We start from the raw sequence: 17,529 nt of genomic DNA, 5'->3' as shown, positions 1-17,529 counted from the left end.
CGGCTGCTGACGGGCCGGCGGTACGTGCGACTGCTGCTACTCAGGTGCGGGTCCCTAGATCTCCATTTGCCGTTTTGTTTGAACAAGCGGATACAATTCAACTGCTCTACTTCCATAGGCAAAGAGCGACTGACGTAGAAGCGACAAGATGTTCGCAGAGCCGCCCGCTGGGTCTGCGGCCGCTGGTAAGCAGCAGACGCTGCAGAGCGTAAACTGCCAAACCTTCTCCCGAGCCTCTCTCTCGACACTCTGGAAATGGCTGTGTCTTCTTCCTTACCCTTCTTGGGGGAAAAAGGAGAAAATCAACAGCAGCGGACCTTATCGCCACATCGCGGGCCCACAGTAGGGGCGTCCAACACACAGAAACATTGGATGGCATTGACGGTCTCAGGGTTGAGGATTTTGTGTTTAGACTTTACAACCGAGGGTTTGCTACCGGCACAGCTGGCCAGTGGATTCTTTGCACTTTGACGCCAGTTTAGGGGACCAGACTTGGAACTAGTCCTCATGCTGTCTGATGCCTCCCTGTTCGCTGCTGCCGCTGCGGCCATACACTGCTGGGTTACCGCCTCTGTATATCTCGCAGACGGTCTTTGCAGCATATCAGGCTCCGCAGCGGCGGCTGTTTTGCCCCCCTTTCAGCAGAGCCGTCACTTGCCCCCTGGCCACTTGATTGACAGGCCTCAGCGCCGTACATGCACCTCCTTGCCTCTCTGGTGTGTCTCTCCGCAGATTCTCAAGGGCTCATGGCTGGTCAGGCATCGCCTTACCCGGCAGTGCCAACCTCCGCTGCCCACCTGGCAGACCAGGTGGAAAGCGGGGGCGCCCGCCTGGAGGAGACTCTCATGCGTTTGAACTGCAAATACCAGACGCTGTTCTTCTGTGCAGCCCTTACGGTTGTTTCTGGAGGAGTTTTAGGCTTTCTCTCAAGCCTGGCCGGCTTTGACCTCGCTGCACTCGTTGTTTCCACATTCCTGGTGTACGTAGTGCAGCCCAAGCCCTCATCATATTCGGTGTCTTTGGAAACAAACTTTCCCTCCTCTGATCGCTAACCTAGCAGCGCACCTTGTACATCGAAACCTATAGGACAGGGGCGAAAAGAGTTCGAGCCGTCCTGTGCCCGCGAACCCTAGGATTCTCCTGTCTTGACTTTTTGTCTGTCTCTGCAACAGCTCTCTCCCCCGGTGCCACCCATGTTCGTCATGCGTCTTGGCTGCCCTCAACATCCTTTGCTCCTTGGTGCTGCGTAGCTTTTCCTTACCCATCCTCGCGACGACTGTTTGCGCGCCTCTTCGCAACGAGCTTCCCTGCGTGTGCTGTTGTTTTTGACCCTTTGTACAGCGTCTTTGGATTCATCATGATGCTGATAGACGTCCCAGGCAGCCCTCGATGGGCGGGTCGCTACCGTTCGATGGTTCGGAGATATTTCCGCTTCCTTACGCGCTTGACGGGAAAAAGTTTATTCTTGCTATTCTTGGGAAGCCTTCTGTCGTGCACGCTCTGGCCAGCTCGCCGGGGCGTTTCAAGCGGCGGCTTGGTTTTCTTGTCTGTAACGATTTCTTTCTTCGTATCTGCTGTATCCCTAATCGGGCTACTCATTGCAATTAGAAAGAGTCTCAGGCTCGAGAAGGTCAGACGCAGCGTCTTGGTAGCTGCTAAGGGCCAGTATCCTGAGGCCTACAGGAAGTACGCTATGACAGATCCCGCGCACGGCATGCAGTTTGAGGAGTTCAACAGGCTCTGCGCCGATCACACAGCGGGAAGGCTACAGTTCGACATCACGGATCTCGGCATTATTTACAATGCCCTGGACGAGCACCAGAAGAGCGCCATCAACGAAAGAGAATTTGCAGAATGGATGAGTGGTAAGGGGAAACACACATGCATGGTCGCTTTCCCACACACAGCCCTGCATCCCCCTCCAGTCCGCATGCGCACTCTGTCGGTTTGCCGTGGGTCAATATATCATGAAATTAAAATTTTTGGCAGCAGCTAGCACGCCTCGAGGTTAGCAGGAGGAGCTTTCTTGCAACAAAACACCGTGCGCGTCGCTGTCTGTTGTCCTTGTGCACTGCGCTCAATGTTAGGCACTATGACATATCTCTGACTCACTGGGTCGCATGCTTCATTCGAAATCGTATCGAAGCTCTGTTGAGCTGCTTAGGTTTAGGGTTTGTGCTCTCTCCAAACCAATCGCACCCGCTCAGATATTCTTGGCAAAATTTCCGGCGAGGAGCTCCCCCTGGAGTGCCTGGGAGGCGCGCCCTTTAGCGAGAGTCCCCTCAAAGGCCGCTTTTGGGGAGCAGTGGGGAGAAGATAGATGAGCGTAGGGACAAGAGGCCCTAATGAGGGCCTTCACTGTGCTGCTGTGTGGTAGCAAGTAGCGATCGTAATTGAGAGCTGACTGGGGTGGATAGCCGACAATGCCGCCTCCGTGGGTTGGCCCTGGGGGTGTTCGTACTCTAGAAAACAACCCCACCACCAGTCGGCGCGCGCTTTGGCGGTCATAGAACCTGAATCGTTTATCTTCAACGCTCTTAGATGCAGTGGTCCGCAGGGCCAGCTGAAAGGATGTTAGGGCAAGCTGTTTTTGCTGGTCACTTCCACTTGCGATACAGTTGCCGCTGCATCGGCCTCCTCTCTCCCCCTCAAATGCCTGAGCAGTAGACTGTCAAGCCGTAGACACACGAGAGCGCACCGCCACATGCTGTCCGCCTTACGTGGGGGAAAGCTTCCGCGGCCCTAAATCTGGCGAGCTCAGAAAGAAAGGCCCAAATCGAATGCGGGGCCTCCGATGAACCCCCGTGCGGCCCTATTGTTGCCGGCGCAGTTGCTGCAGTAGCTGTGGTGTAGCTACAGCTGGCAGATACGTGCCCAACGCCTTCCTGATGTGCAGCGGCGTTTACTCGGTCCCTTCAAGATGGGAGCCCGAAAAATCATCGAGACAGACGGGATAAATGGTCTATAGTAGGGACGGCAGCTGCGCTCCTGCTCGCGTTGTTTGCCTAAGGTGTCTCGCAGGGTGACGCGGGTGCTCGCACAGCCTCGCACCGACGCACTGGGGGCTGTAAGCAGACATCCAACATACTCTACGTCTTGGGGGCTGACAGTGACGGATATTCGCTACCGAAACAAAAAACGGAATTGGTGCAATGCATCTTGCCGCTGCAGAGGGAGCGCCCTTAGGAAAGAAGGACTGCAGATGAAGAGGCACGCTCCCTGTTGGAGGTCCGGGGTGTAACCAGTATACATTGCTTAGCAGTAGCACCAAGAGTAACAGTTATAAAAGCAAGAACTCAGCATCTACCCTCAACTCCCACATACTGCACATCCCGGCGGGGAGTCCGCAGGCCCGAAGTTCCACCCCTCGCGTCAGAAGGCTCTTAGAGAAGCTTTCGTCTGCAACCGAACACTGAAGTGCACTGCATGCGTGGCAATGTGCAGGCCTTCGCGCGTGGTTGGCGAGGTATCCTTCGTCTCGCCGCGGCACTTCTACCCGATAGCGACCAGCAGAAACCCCCTTCTATTAGCTGCCAACGGCTGTTACCTACGGAGGGAGTTTGCAACAGCTTTTACCGCGAGCCCGGAGGTGTGCTGGCTCCCCGAAAGCTGTTGCCATCGTTTTTGCTGCTATTCTATGGGGTGGATGCAGACGCATTTGCACGTGCACCTGCGTCTGCTGCACCGGTTAAGGCACGAGGAAGGTTCTGATACTCCTCATCGTGATGGTGCACGACATGACGGGTAGAGGGGTCATAGTGCAAGTGCCGCAGATGGCTCCTTTCCAGTACGGTAGCAACAGCTGCGCTAGCACCAGAGACATCCTCCTCAGCGTGGCTGTGGCTGTGGCTGTGGTTGTGCTCGTGGCTATGGCTATGATGACACACGGGGGCATGCAACAAGTCCAAGCCAAATAAAAGCCCCAAGCCGCACAAAAATGCAAAGCACCGCAGCATGCGACGCGGAAAACGGGCCTTCACCTCGAACTCGGCAAGCATCTGCGCAGAAAGCAGAACTAAGCTCGAGGACTATGCGCCGCAACAGCAAATGCCAAGCGGAGGCACCAGACACGCATTCTGATGCACTTGGACGAAACGACAGCAGCCTTAAAAGATGCAGGTTGCCGGACAGTGAGCCTTCCAACTCACCTCAATGCAAGCATAGAGAATGATTCCAACAGCCAGCGCGTTCAAGACACCCGCCGCAGCAGACTCTGCAACAGCAGCAGCACCCTCAGAGCAGAAACAAGCGTTTCAACTTTACCGCGGGACTGCACTACCAAAGGAACGCGCAAATTTAGCCCATTCAACAGAAAAGGCGGTGGATATAAGGAAAGGAAGCCGACAGGCCGCACTCTCATCGGAGACAGCGGCTAGGAAGAGCCAAAAACCTAGAGACTGGCTAAAAGAAGGCAGACAGAGAGGCGTGCAGGGGTAAGAAGGGGAAGAGGGGCACCGCGAAAAAAGTTTGACAAGAGGCGCAGACAGACAGAAACTCAGCGAGGGGGGACACGTTAAAGGACAAGATGCAGGAAGCAACAGAAAGGACGCGTTTCCCGATTTAAAAAAAATGGACTCACCCCTCCAAGCAATAAAGACTCCGATCAAGACTCCGATTGGTGTTGCCATAACAAATACAAAGAGGCACGCGAGCTTTACCCAACCGGACTGTGACGCAGACGAAAACCCATATCCCCCGACACATTGATACACACACACGAGAAGCGCCTGCAGCTGCGGCAGAGAAGACGCACTGTGAAAAGGCATTAAAAAATTTGAGGCTGCACAAGACCCCACACGGACTCAGGAGCTGGTGACATCTAAGGATCGGCCCCCTAAAAAGCTCCACCAAAAGGGGTGTGTGTCTCTCCCCGTGACGCTGTATACATGTGTACAGCTGCCAAGACGCATACGCTGCTAGTTATTATGTGCAATGAAAATCCATTGCTGCGTGGTCTGTCCTGTCCCGCTTGCTTGCTTGCTGTCTCCGACGCGTGAAGCGAGGCAGCGATACACCCAACGCTAGATTTCAGCTGAGACACAAGGTGATGCGAGCGCTACCATGCTGCCTAGTGCATCAGCAGCATGCGCCACCGCTCACCGTTCGAGCCTTGAGCAACGCAGAGGAGAGGGCAACTGCTTCTGCACCCTTATGCCCCAAAATTGCCAGCGTTGAAATCCATACGTCTCCTGTCGTCCTCGTCATTCCGACAACAATTGCTGCAACGCCGCATGCATCAAGGACGCAACATAAGGGGTTCCAAGGAGATACTCTTTCTACGGAGCAGCCCCGTAAATGCGTGCATGCATGCATTTGCGGGATGTCTATGAACACGGAAGGAGACGTTGCGTCGAGGGACACAAGGCGTCAAGGCACATAACCACTGGGCGCGCTCGCACCCCTTCCACTGAGAGCTGACGAGCCCCTCCTACCCTCCCCCTCCTTCCATTCCCCCACCTTCCAAAACTGCATGCGCTCCAAGGGCAGCCGCCAACGGAACCTTTGACCCTCCTTTCGAGGCTGTCGGTTTCTCGTGCTGCAGCTGCTGCTGCAGCTTCTGCAACAGATAGGCCTCATCCGAGCGATTCCGCCCTGTAGCACCAGCCCACCGCAAGGCAGCTGCAACATGACGCCAACAACCGACACATACAAGAAGCACCGCTTTAACAGTGCGGCATAGACACAGCGGCATCAACGCAGACCCTGCAAATTGCAAGCACAGAAGCAAAACCCACCGTTGGGCACAACGAGAGCCGCAGAAAGTTGATGTCCGTTAGCAGCGTAATAATCACCACCCTGCAGGCAAAAGAGAAGTAGCACTCATCTGCCTCACACGCGCCACGCAAAACGCCAACGCGAGCAGCGAGACAAGCGACGGATGCCGCGACGTCCACTCAAGAACTTATATGTATGTAGATAACAAAAACTATTTATTTATGTATACATAGCAGCTAAGGGCCACCTCCTTCGCACCTGGCATTTGTCTCCTGTCAGCCCACAATGCACTCTCAATTCGGCTTCAGGTGAGTGTGAGCGAGAGCAGCAGCTTCGGCTGCCGCTCGTGCAGAAGTTGCCTCTGCTGCAGCTGCTGGTGCCGCAGCAATTCCCCTGTGCTGCTGCAGCTGCCCCCGAACCAGGTACAGCAGCGACACACGTCGGCTCGCAAGGCAAGCATTTGAAGTTGGCATTGCTGTTACTTCGCTCGCAACGGCTATGTTTTTCTGCCGCAGGAGTCACCGCCGAACCTTTGCCCGGAGCAGCAGCGACACTGGCAGCATCACCAGCCCCCCGCCACTTGGAATATGCCCCTTCTCCTATTGCTGCTTTCGCATCGACTTCCTGCTGCTGTTCCCCTCCCCTCCGTCCTGCAGACAGCAGCGTGGCAGCGTCAGACTTCTGAGCGCAGCCGAGATCGTGCTCGTTTGCTGCAGTATGCGCTTCCACGCAGTCTTCACACTCGGGGCAGTAAGCCGCCTCGCTGCAGCTGCCGTGCTGCTGCGCATGCAGATGCGCAGGGTGAGGCAGGGCTGCACCAGCTGCCGGCGAGTGCTCATTGACGGCGCTTGCTGCGCTCAAGCTCGACAAGGAGTCACCGTGGTGGTGCCCATCTGCAGTAGCCACAACAAGGTAGACAGCAAGGCACCTAGGGGGTAGGGGAAGGGGGCTCTGGCCTTAGTGCTGCACCTGCGGAGCAGCCGAGGGGTCGTCAGAAAACAGCGGCACGGGGAGCATGAGGCAGCGCCAAAGAAGCAGCCGCGACAGCAGCGCCTTACGGGAATGCGAGCTCCCCCACATCTGCTCCATGATAAGCATCAGTGTAAGTCCAGCAGCCGCCAGCACGTAAGCCGCATTGTACGGGTGCTCATGGTCGCCATGCCCCAGCCGCAATACCACTCCCGAGGCTTCCAACTGAGACACCGCCTCTGGCATCAAATGCAACAAGCCTAAGCCTAAAAAGGCCCCTGCACGAAACAGCAGCCGGCACCACAGCAGCAGCCAGTCTTGGAGCTTGGTCTGCCCGCCCTACGCGCTCGGCACCAACGAAGGCACCCTGAAATTCAGCGGCACGCACAACTTTTCGTGCTAAGAGAGCCTCCTTCGTACCGCATGCAAAGCAGTTCAAGAACACCAAAGTAACCTGTATCCAACTCTCTGGTCGGCGAGGCCTCACAGGAAGGGCCCCACTGCCGTTATACGAGGCCTCATTACGCCGAGGGCCCCTAAACAAGGAACCCTCTTCATGCTCCGGCTCATGTGCTGCTACTACCTTCCGCTGCAGATAAAAAGGCAGAGCTGCACCCGCAGCAGATACCAGCACTAGGCTGCCCACGGCGAGCAGCTTGGACGCCCAAACTGGGAATTTATCGTGATTATCAGCTGCCTGCTGCTGCTGCTGCTGCTGCTGCTGCTGCTGCTGCTGCGGCTGCTCTGTGTGGGAGGGGTGAGCTAGGGCGCGCAAAGGCACTGATCCTGCTGCCACCGCTGCTGCAGCAGCTGCTGCAGCACCCCGCCAAGATATCATTGTCTCAGTGTATACACTTGGCCATCTGCACCTGAGACTCTGCTGCAGCGATGCTGCCGCTGATTACGGCTGCTGCTCCTACTGGTGCTGTCCGCCGCAGTGCTGTTTGTGTGCTCGTCCTTTGGATCTATATTGTTCTCTTCTGATTAACTGCAAGCCCTCGTAGATCTTCTTCGTTCGAATACGAAGGGCCTAACGGAGGAATAGACGATAAAGAAGAAGTCCGTTTGGGGGCCCTCGCCCTGAGTCTTGCAGCCCCCACCGCTGCTGAGTCCGTGGGGAGATGCAGAGGATGTGCTACCAAATCCAAAATATGGCATAGAAACCGGATATCTTTCCAATACAGACTTTTAATCTATACAGGTAAACCCAGAATCAGCAAGAACTGCTGCTGCTGCTGGGAGCCTGCTGCTCAGCCTAATGGAGCAAATCTGAGCAAAATACACACAATTGGCATTTTTCTATATAGATACTAAAAACGGATTCCAGAGGGCGATTAAAGGCAAGCATTGCCCGCCTCAAGGTGCTGTGGGGTGGGGGGGCTCGCTCCGCTAGCACGTGCAGCAGTAGCAGCAGCAGCAGCAGCAGCAGTACCACTGTAGGCCCAGCGGCCTGCTGCTGCTGCTGCTGCTGCTGCCGGAGAGTCCCTTGTACCTCTCTATCCTTCTCGAATACCTCGATGCCACTAAATTCAAGGGCCTGATTATTCTTTCCCCGTTTCTTTTGTCGTGCTCTGTTGCGGAGGGGCTGAGTGATCCGCTGCTGTGGATGCCGCCTCCCCTGTCTGTTACTGCTGCCGACAGCCTTAGCCTCCTGCTGAGACCAACAGGAAGGCCTTAGTCTCTGTAGCGCTAGAGGGCCTGCCAGAGCCTGTCTTCTTTCGCAGGCCAGACACAAATAGATGAAGTCAGCCTTATTCTTAGAGGGCCATGAGGATCGCCTGACGAGCAGCCGCAGCACATCAGCAGCACCAGCAAGATGAGGCAGCTATACGGTCTCTTCTGTGCCCTTCTGCTTCTTTTTTGCCCCTTCTATGGTTCTCCTATACCACTGTCCCACGAAGGGGCACGGGGATCCTTGGGTGCCCCCTATGTGCTGCAGTCAACGGAAGACAGTGAGGCCTTACCCTCCTAGGCGCTAATATCTGTAGACCCTACCGCTAGATCATGCGCAACAGAGTTTTCATGCTTCTATTGAATCCACCTTGTGAAAGTCTCAGAAACATAGAAGCAGGGCTCTCTTTCGAACCCTAATAACCAGACTTCCTGTACTCTGCCTGAGGCATGCTTTTACATGTATTTGTGCATTTGGAAAACACGTCCCCCGTCCCCAATCAGTATTCGTGGATTTTGTGGTCTTTGAGTGGACATGTGTGCGCATACACTCGCTCGTACAGACGTATATTGAACCTGTTCACGTGGATGCATCCAGTTATCTCAATTGATGGACAGCCGTATCATGTAGACAGAGATACATATGCAAACAAATCCGCATATACGAAAACGTGTAGAAGTGTAGTTTGTATAGACGGATATGGATATGCAAGAGGGGCCAGTATAGGCGAGTACATTTGGATGCGCATGTTTGCATATATTTATACATGTTTCTGGCCACATGCCCGTGTCGCGATGTTTACCTCTGTGCCTCCTCTATCCGGTGGCCGATTTGCCTCTCTGGGGTAGCAATGCACACCAGCGCTCTGCGGATATTTGATCTCCTCTATTTGTTTGCATTTACCCCAACCACGAAGTCCAATTGCACACATGCGTGCTACTCCATGTGCCGTCTCTCCTTCGCCAGCGCTTCTTAGGCTTCCCACAAATGTTACACCTCCATTTCCGGTCAATACACCCTTGTTGGCTGCTCTCTGTGGAGATTTTTCTCTCTTCCTCGCCTCCTGCTCCTGCCGGTCCTGCCTCCTACTTCCCGCTGCGACTCCGTTGTATAATTTTGGCACGTTCGTGCGTCGCATATCCTCCCAATGCCGTCGTGTGATGCGCATTGTGGGCCTCTGTGTGTGCGCAGTTCAACGCCCCCTGACGGACCGGAGACAGTATCGCTATGTGGTACTTTCCAATGGACTGCGGGCTTTATTGGTGCACGAGCCGGACTGCGACGAGGCTGCAGTCTCTCTGCGCGTCGGTGTTGGCTCGGCTTCAGATCCCCGGGAAGTGCAGGGCCTCGCGCACTTTACGGAGCACATGCTGTTTCAAGGGTCTTCACGCTTTCCTGGTGGCCACTCCTTCTTCGACTTTGTCCACCTCAGGGGGGGCAAGGCGAATGCCTATACCAGCAAGTTTTCTACGGTTCTGACGTTCTCTATCGGCCCGAAGCACCTCAAGCCTGCAATTGACAGGATGGCGGACATCTTTCTTAGCCCAGAGCTCAAGCCTGAAGCGGTTCACAAAGAGGTGCATGCGGTCCATGCAGAGTATCAACTGAGATTTACGGATGATGCCATCAGATTTGCACACTTTTCCAGACAGGTAAGGGAGAGCGCAGCACGGAAGCCTGTCGTTAGGACCTCTAAACGTTTTCAGGCATTCGCCCTACGACTTTCGTGCACGCCTGAAAATCTGGCAGCTCCTTATTTGGTGGCAGTTTTAAAGGTCACGGGGTCGAGCGTAGATAGCTTCTTGAGTGCAAAGGCTTTGTGATGCAGAGCAAGCTGGCTACGCCTTTTTCAAACTTTTCCGTCGGTAATTTGCACAGCCTCCTCGATATACCGAAAGCTCATGGTCTGGATATCACTCAAGAGATGAAACAGTTTCACTCTAAGTGGTGAGCGTTTAGGCGTGTACGTTCTGCTATCCCTTGTGTGCTCTGCATGTCTAATACCTTGACTTATTCTCGTGCCCCTATCAAGAAGGCCAGAGCTCATGTTTCCTTGCAGAGCAGCAATGTGAGGTCCAATGTGCTGCTGTTTGCCTGCCTTTCTTTTGGGCCGTTGCCGCCGTCGTCACGTACCGCAGCCAGCACCCTGCAAGAGTTACCCTCAGGGAACTTCGGTCGGGGGGGAAGGCCGTCTATGAAACTTCGCTCGCATGCTTTTAGGCGGAGGGATCCCATCATTCGCTTCTCTGTGGCCTGCCTATACGTGTGCCTCCATGTCAACCCGTGTCTGCGTCGTGCTCTGACGCACGTCATTTCAGACAGATACGCCCCCACAGGGAGCTCTAGGAAGAAGCTTCAGGGAATTTTGTGTGTGCATGAAGATCCTGGAGCACTCATGGCTTCCCTGTGCGTGGGTTGGGCGGGACTGTGTGGACCCGCAGGTATTCCAGCAACCTCATGACCTCCGTTATTGTGGGAAACGAGTCCTTGGATGGCCTTGAGAACCTTGCTGTCTCCTATCTGGGCCGAATCCCGAACAAAAACACCGAAGCACCTCGTTTTAAGGAATGCTCCCTTCACTATCAGCCATTCGCTTCGGAAGAGCTGAAAACATTCGTAAGGCATGGTGGGCTTCGGCCTAAGGTCTAGGAATTAGGGTCTGCAGGGGTTCGAAGAATGGGGTGTGTTAGTCAAATGCGAATCTTGGGTGGCTTAGGCTCGCACAGCTCTCAAGGAGTCGTTTGCATGCCTGGGGGGAAAACCTTAGATGTACACGTATGCATACATGCATGCATGCGTGCACATCTAAGGCACTGCCCCCCAGGGGGCACTTACAGAACTGCTGCTGACCCTATAGCCAGAGCCTGCGTGTGCATGCGATGCAGACGGTGTTGGCACCTCAGTCGGACACCCGCCAGCTGCGCTTTTTGTTTGCGCTGCCCCCCCAAAAATATGCTTGGGATTCCAAGCCTCTTCTCTTCGTTAGGCAGTTGATTGGCCTGCAGGGAAAAGGGTCCCTGGTCAGCCGTCTTAGGAAACTTGGCCTCGTAACCGATATCAATTCATCGGAAACTGCTCCAGAGTACTGCACGCTTCTAGACGTGAGTCACGCCAAAGCGGTGTTGCAGTGGCTTTTGCGGTATTTACGTAGGCTCACATCACGTGTAGCCGGCACTCCCAGGATAAGACACCCTGAACACCATGTTGCAGCATACGCACCAGTAGCGAGAGTGCGTGACATGTTTTTGTTGCCGCTGCTTGTACTTATCTGCCAATTTCCTAGATTCGCTTCCTGCTGACGGAAAAGGGCCTTGAGAAGAAATCGATATCAACTATTGGAGACCTCTTCTTCCTGTATTTGCGGTAATGAACGCCCTAAACCCTATTTTCCACATTGAGTGACTAATGCACAAGCGCTCACTTCCGTTGAGTGCAGGAACGCGTCAACAAGAGTCCATCACACAAAGCCTGGGGTTAGTAGGGCCAAAGATTTGCGCATCGGTCTTCCAACCGGAAGGTCAACCCCCCGGAGACTTCATGCCTGCCCAACCTGTAAGGTTTGAGCTTAGCTTACGGCGTAGGTTGTGTGCATGCTCAGGGCCATACGTTCGCTGGCTGTAGAGGAGTGGCGGTATGCAGAGATGGCCAAAGTTCAAGAGCAGGAATTCCAGTTCGCCGACATAGTTCCGCCTTACAACCTCACCCAGATGGCAGCAGAATGTAAGGGTCACTAGCAGCAGCAAGACAAGCAGCGCGCAAGACCCTACATCGATAAGCTATGTTTATCGCGTTAGAATCAATCGTGTCAAGAAGGGGTGTAGCGAGTAATCTGCTTTCCCTAGAGCAGGAGGGTCTTCGGCCATGTGCTTCTTTCTTCGTAAAAGCAGCTGGATGCCTTGCGTGGTTTGGCACAATCTGCAGCTCTAAACTACGTGCCCGTCCGAGAAGTGCTGGCAGGAGATATCCTTATGTACAGATTTGATAGGGATATCGTTATGTCTCTGATTGACAACTACTTAAACCCGAATAATCTTCGGGTATACTTACTCGACAAGGCACGAGGGACGAAGGGGACGCAAGTAGAGCCGTGGTACAGCATAAGGTATGAACAAAGGCCTCTTGAGGATTCCCTTCTCAGGAAATGGATGGACAGGTTCAGCCTCCCGACAGAGGAAGTCTCTCTTGCGCTGCAGCAGGAAAACCTTTCGCTTCCCCTGCGCAACCCATTTGTCGCCCAGTCGCTCAAGCTCGAACAGCATGATAACCAGAAGCTCCCAGTCCATCCTAAACTCTTGCGGTTTTCCCTCGGTCACATCTGCAACTCGAGGGAGACAGCGGGAAGCCTGGATGCTCCTGGGGCACCGGTCTCATGCAATGTCTTTCACAAACGAGACACGCAGTTTGGAACCCCTAAAACTGTGATGTCACTTGGCTTCTACTTTAGTCCGAAACACGACGATCCCGTGCGGCAGTACCTTATGACGGTCCTCTACTCCAGACTCGCCGAATTCTCTATCACTGAGGTATGGAGACCCCGTCTTCCCTCTTCAACAGCTGAGTAAATTGGTGGTATGGCGGTTGAATGGAGGCAATGCAGTCTCTCAGACCTTGCCGGCGGCAGGCAGCCGCTAAAACCAGGATTTCGTTTAGCATGCACAACTCCCTTTGCAGGTACCCCTCCTCCGCTCTGGATCGTATGCCTATCGACACGCAACAAGTTGGTGACTCTGTGTTTCCCCCCTAGACCCGTGTGCGAGTTGGAAGCGAACATGTCATCTCTCGCTTCCCCTTGTTTTTTTCAGGCATTTGACAGCGCCCATCGGGCGGGGATTTCTGCACTGCTCACCCCTGGAGTGAGAGTCTCTGGGACCAGCCGACCGTTCGGGGTGGTGTTTCACGCGTTTGGCTTTTCGGAGCACCTCCCCCACCTCGTTCACGCTGTGGCTTCCTGTTTGCGGGTAGAGGAAGGGCAAGAGAGAAAGAAAGCGACTCAGGATCACGAGGGCACACAGCTACAGCTAGAAGCGTGCCCGTTCAGGCCCTTCCTTAGGGAGGAGTTTGTTAAAGCGACTTGGGACTGGCTGGAGGTGGCTTCCCGTGTCGCTGCCGCAAGCAGAAGTCCCTCTAGCCAGGCAGGCGATGCACTGAAGCTGTCCGTTGCCACACCATACTTCGACCCCGAGACCGTGCTCCAAGGTGTCAAGCGGCTAAAGGCCTCCTACACCGCGCCGGCAATGTCAGGCACTTACTGGCAGAGCGCGCCAGAGGCCGATGGAGACGCCGCGTGGCACAGCAGGCTCTACCACGACATTGTGGAATGGGGAGAGCTAATGTGGAAAGAAGTGCACGTAGAGGGGCTAATACAGGTGCGCAGCTAGCAGGAAACTAGTTGCTGGCTAGCTCAGACTAGCTGCGGGAATACGATTTAGTCCCGCAGTGGAGTACAGGTGGTGTATTGTCGCGAGTTCTCAGGAGGCGAAACTACGGGGCGCAGGGGCTATAAGCGGGCAGCGTTTGTGGCGATTTGGCTGTGAGGATGCTGCACTTTGTGGAGATTTTTCGGACAGGCCAATGGGGGCTGCTGTGCATTCATACGCCCGAAGGGCTTCGTGCAGATATTGAGGAGAACATTGTCCACATTCTGTTCATGTCATGTGCTGTGCTGCAGGGAGCTATCACCAATGATGCTGCTTCCAAGCTGCTGACGTCCGTTCTGACTGCCCTTCCCATCGACAAGACCATTGGAGCAGAGGCCGCACAGGCGCTCGTGCAGGTCTCTCGTCTGGAAACCATCAGCCCACTCAGACACTCTGCCCCAACCAGAATCCCGCTTAGGACACTCAGCTCCCCTATACGCAGGCTTTTCTCCTTCTCGTCGCTGGAAGCACGCAAAACAGAGATGACGTCGGCTGTCACAAACGCAGAAACGGGCCAGGCAGATGCACATGAGGCAGAGATAGAAGGAAGCAAAACTGAGTCAGAAGTGAAGGCAGACAAGGGGGCAAACGAAATCAAAGGTATGCAGGAAGACATAGATGCAGAGCAAGAAGGCGAAGGTCCGCCTGAAGAAGCGGAATATGCAGAGGACGGCGGATATGTACAGGAGGGCGGGGATGCAGAGGAAGGAGGCGCTTTAGAAGAGGAAGAAGGCGCAGGTGCAGAGGAAAAGGGCAGAGATGCAGAGGAGAGCAGAGATGTGGAGGACGGCGGAGCTGTACACGATGGCCTAGATGGGGTCGGAGCCAGAGATGCAGATAAAAGCGGAGAGGTAGAGGACAGCGGAGATGCAGGGGAAGGCCGAGATGCGGAGGGAACCAGAGATGCAGAGAAGGCCAGAGCTGCGGAGGGCGGCGATGAGGCCCTGCAACAACACATTGTCCAAAACGACAAGAAAGCACATAATGAGATCGCTGCCGAGGAGAGTCAGCAGCGAAATACAGACAAGATACTCTCCCTACAGGGAAGTGACGGCCGAGCGGTCCGGCTGAGCCTGACGAGACGTAACAGCAATCCATTCGACGTCAAGAACCACGCGCTCCTTGTCGTTCAGGTAAGACCCAAACAGCGTGATAACTTTTAGCTACTTAACTACGGCCGAAACATGAGCGCTCAAATCTCTAATGATGTATCTTGACGTAACTTGGCCGCTAGCCCCACATTTCAGTATTGAGCGTTTTTATGTTTCTCTAAAAGGCTTCTTTCCTACAGGGGGAAATCTATTGGTAGTATTCTTCGGATCCAATTTTTCCGCAATCGGTTAGTCAAAATGAGGGCTGCCCCTGTTTCTTTTTCGTTCTAGGCTGGTCCAGTGTCCACGGTGCGTGAGAAGGCCCTGGCATATCTGGTTCAACAGTGGATGTCTCAAGAGTTTTTCAACATTCTGCGCACGGAGGAGCAGTTGGGTTATCTGACGCACATGACAACATTACGGCTCGAGGGTTTGTTGTATTACTGCTTCTCTATAACAACAGTGTACGACCCCACATACGTGCATTCACGGATTTCGGCCTTCCTAGAGTCCCATAGGCAGAAGCGCCTAATGGGCAAGAAGCTAGAAGAGCTAAAGGAAGGGGGCATCACTTTCTGGAAGCAGAAACCAAAAAACCTCATCGAAGATTTCAGCAGGGATTTAAATCAAATCAAGCGCAGAGAATATATTTTTGATATCTACCAAGAAATGGCAAAGGAAATACAGTGAGCCAGCGCGGTCCATTTAATCAAATGATCTGTGCAAACCCAGGATCACACAACATAAGCGGCGTTTCGGCGGGTGAAAGTGGAATTGAGGCGCAGCTTCTAGGGCGTCGGTTTGCGTACGCGCTTCAACGATCATTGTAGGCATTGTTGATAATGCGTGAGGTCTCTCGGTAAAGTTGCATCCCGAATTTGAAAGGTAACGTGTCCGTGTTTTCCTGCTTATCTATCTTCAGGCAAGTTGTCGAGGGCCAGATTGAAGCCTTCAGAGAGACCACGCTGTTCACTGCACCATCGTTGGCCATTCACATTTACAGCCAGATCAAGGTGCCAGCAAAAAGGCCCGTGATATCCAAAAATAAATAGTGGAAGTGTCCCGCCCTTGTAAAGATTCTGGGCAGCTCCTTGCGGTCCCCAACGCCAGGGACGCGAGCTCCACGACGTAATATGGGTTTTGTTTTTGTTCTGTTTAACTATGACTGCTAAGAGGTGTCTACTCGCAAATAGGCTGAGAAAAGCTGTACGATAGGCAAGCAAATAGAATATGTTAGCCACACACAGCGGTAGCGAGAGAGGAATCGCATGTCGGCCCCTTTTAAAAGTCTCGTTTTATCTGCCAAAAGCACATTCCCCGGCTTGTGCAATGAAGGCCTCCAGCGAGCAAGAAGCGCGTAGCGTGCGAGAAAACGTGTGCTCGTGTTTAGACTGTCCGTCTATGCCTCACGCGCTAGTGAGCGGGCTGTCACATGAGGCACCTGACCCGTCACCATACAAGAAACCTCTGTGAGGTCTGCGAGCCCTTCTACACCTCAACACCGTCGGATCTGTTTTAGCACAAGGATTAGGATGAAAAGACTCGCGAGGGAATGGTCAGAGGACGGGTAAAAGAAGACAACTCCCATCGTCCATCGCCGTGCCTTGGTGCACCACCGGTCCTCGTTGCCTGCAGCCCCAAGACTCAGGGCGCAACAGCAAGGGCAGCCAGACACAAAATAGCAGCAACCGACTTTAGATTTCTTTGTTTAAAATAATGGCGCCACAATATAAAGTCAACAACGCAAAGACAGCGCCGTTCTCCAGCCTGGCTCTGATCTCCCAAGCCACTGCGTAGCAGCAGCCCCCTGCTTGAATCCCACCCACCTTGGGTGGTACGACCTTAGCTTCTTTCTCTCCCCCTCGAGTACTTCCCCAGGTGCTCAGGCGCTTTTGCTACCTGTAAAGGCATACCTCTCTTATGCTGAAGCCTACGGGTTCTCTTCCCGGATCTTCCACTTTTCACCAGACCTACTGAGCCGGTGTGGCAAAGATGTCGGAGGAAGAGGATTCTGCTGAGTCACAGACCCTCGTGGAGGCTCTCCAAGAGGCCACCGCAAGTCGTGTAAGATTCTTCACCTGTGGTGTGACGAGTCGACTGCACACAGCCGCCTCTCTGCTGGAGCGGCAAGATGCAAGGGCCTCTGTAGCTCTCCTCCAAGACACCGAGACACTTGACTCGGAAGTTAAGCCCAATTACACCCATGTGGTGCCCGGTAAGGGATCCTCCCTTAGACGTCTCCCTGCTCACTAGTTCGCGTCTCCTCGCACCCTTGCTCGCTCGCTGCCTCCGCTTGCTAGCGTTTCCCCTTCTTCCGTCTGCCTTTCTTCCTCTTCTAAGGAACGACCCTTCTTTCGAACCCTTCTATTTGGCCCTTGTCTTCGATTTCTCCGCCAATGTTTGCCCTCAAGCGTGCCCTTCTCCCTACCTCCCTTTCCTGTTGCATGTCAGCTTCCGCGCCTCGCTGACGCTAATGCCACGCACCCTTATTCGCATGCGGCCCCCATTTACGTCCCTCTTCTTCTGAACTGCTTTACGTGTACAGCGTGTAAACATGCAGTGCCAGGGTCGGCCGCACTTGCTCTGTATGCATTCCTCCCTGCCCCTTGTTTGCTTCTATCTATCTGTCTGTCTGTCTATCTCCCTGCCTGCCTCTGGCTCTCTC

The 17,529-nt window shown here is 54.2% G+C and overlaps 3 protein-coding genes across 3 annotated transcripts; 2 read left to right on the top strand and 1 right to left on the bottom strand.

The window, feature by feature from the left end:
• Nucleotides 1-148: 148 nt before the first annotated feature.
• LOC34619101 lies at nt 149-1,052 on the top strand. The gene is made up of 2 exons (XM_026338460.1): nt 149-185; nt 733-1,052. Exons 1-2 carry the CDS (start codon nt 149-151, stop codon nt 1,050-1,052), a joined length of 357 nt encoding a protein of 118 aa, XP_026194245.1.
• Nucleotides 1,053-3,635: 2,583 nt separating this feature from the next.
• On the bottom strand, nt 3,636-7,522 carry LOC34619100. Its single transcript, XM_026338459.1, has 9 exons — nt 7,422-7,522; nt 7,039-7,166; nt 6,794-6,962; nt 6,408-6,643; nt 5,458-5,703; nt 5,101-5,219; nt 4,599-4,667; nt 4,149-4,232; nt 3,636-3,998 (listed from the first exon to the last, which is right to left on the bottom strand). The coding sequence occupies exons 1-9, from the start codon at nt 7,520-7,522 to the stop codon at nt 3,636-3,638; spliced, it is 1,515 nt and encodes a 504-aa protein (XP_026194244.1).
• A 1,994-nt stretch (nt 7,523-9,516) lies between these two features.
• LOC34619099 lies at nt 9,517-15,916 on the top strand. The gene is made up of 13 exons (XM_026338463.1): nt 9,517-10,008; nt 10,185-10,303; nt 10,798-10,972; nt 11,640-11,719; nt 11,955-12,076; nt 12,278-12,435; nt 12,495-12,602; nt 12,688-12,879; nt 13,170-13,256; nt 13,321-13,722; nt 14,025-14,906; nt 15,156-15,550; nt 15,787-15,916. Exons 1-13 carry the CDS (start codon nt 9,517-9,519, stop codon nt 15,914-15,916), a joined length of 3,342 nt encoding a protein of 1,113 aa, XP_026194248.1.
• The last annotated feature ends 1,613 nt before the right edge of the window (nt 15,917-17,529 follow it).

The sequence above is a fragment of the Cyclospora cayetanensis genome, unplaced genomic scaffold (genome assembly GCF_002999335.1).
Source record: "Cyclospora cayetanensis isolate NF1_C8 unplaced genomic scaffold, CcayRef3 CcayRef3_contig_261, whole genome shotgun sequence".
Classification (NCBI taxonomy): domain Eukaryota; phylum Apicomplexa; class Conoidasida; order Eucoccidiorida; family Eimeriidae; genus Cyclospora; species Cyclospora cayetanensis.
Note: the sequence above shows the minus strand (reverse complement) of the source record. Positions and strands in the feature narration are given on the sequence as shown.

What these genes read in the sequence shown, in the direction of transcription:
- LOC34619100 (XM_026338459.1), bottom strand. Translation starts at nt 7,522, where the DNA reads ATGATATCTTGGCGGGGTGCTGCAGCAGCTGCTGCAGCAGCGGTGGCA. An exon ending in AGCAAACGAGCACGATCTCG is followed by an intron (nt 5,704 to 6,407) that starts GCTGCGCTCAGA and finishes TGCAATTTGCAG; the next exon opens with GGTCTGCGTTGATGCCGCTG. An exon ending in AGCGCATGCAGTTTTGGAAG is followed by an intron (nt 5,220 to 5,457) that starts GTGGGGGAATGG and finishes GCGGCGTTGCAG; the next exon opens with CAATTGTTGTCGGAATGACG.
- LOC34619099 (XM_026338463.1), top strand. Translation starts at nt 9,517, where the DNA reads ATGCGCATTGTGGGCCTCTGTGTGTGCGCAGTTCAACGCCCCCTGACG. An exon ending in CGGAAGAGCTGAAAACATTC is followed by an intron (nt 10,973 to 11,639) that starts GTAAGGCATGGT and finishes CCAATTTCCTAG; the next exon opens with ATTCGCTTCCTGCTGACGGA. An exon ending in ACGTAGAGGGGCTAATACAG is followed by an intron (nt 13,723 to 14,024) that starts GTGCGCAGCTAG and finishes GCTGTGCTGCAG; the next exon opens with GGAGCTATCACCAATGATGC.
- LOC34619101 (XM_026338460.1), top strand. Translation starts at nt 149, where the DNA reads ATGTTCGCAGAGCCGCCCGCTGGGTCTGCGGCCGCTG. An exon ending in CGCTGGGTCTGCGGCCGCTG is followed by an intron (nt 186 to 732) that starts GTAAGCAGCAGA and finishes GTCTCTCCGCAG; the next exon opens with ATTCTCAAGGGCTCATGGCT.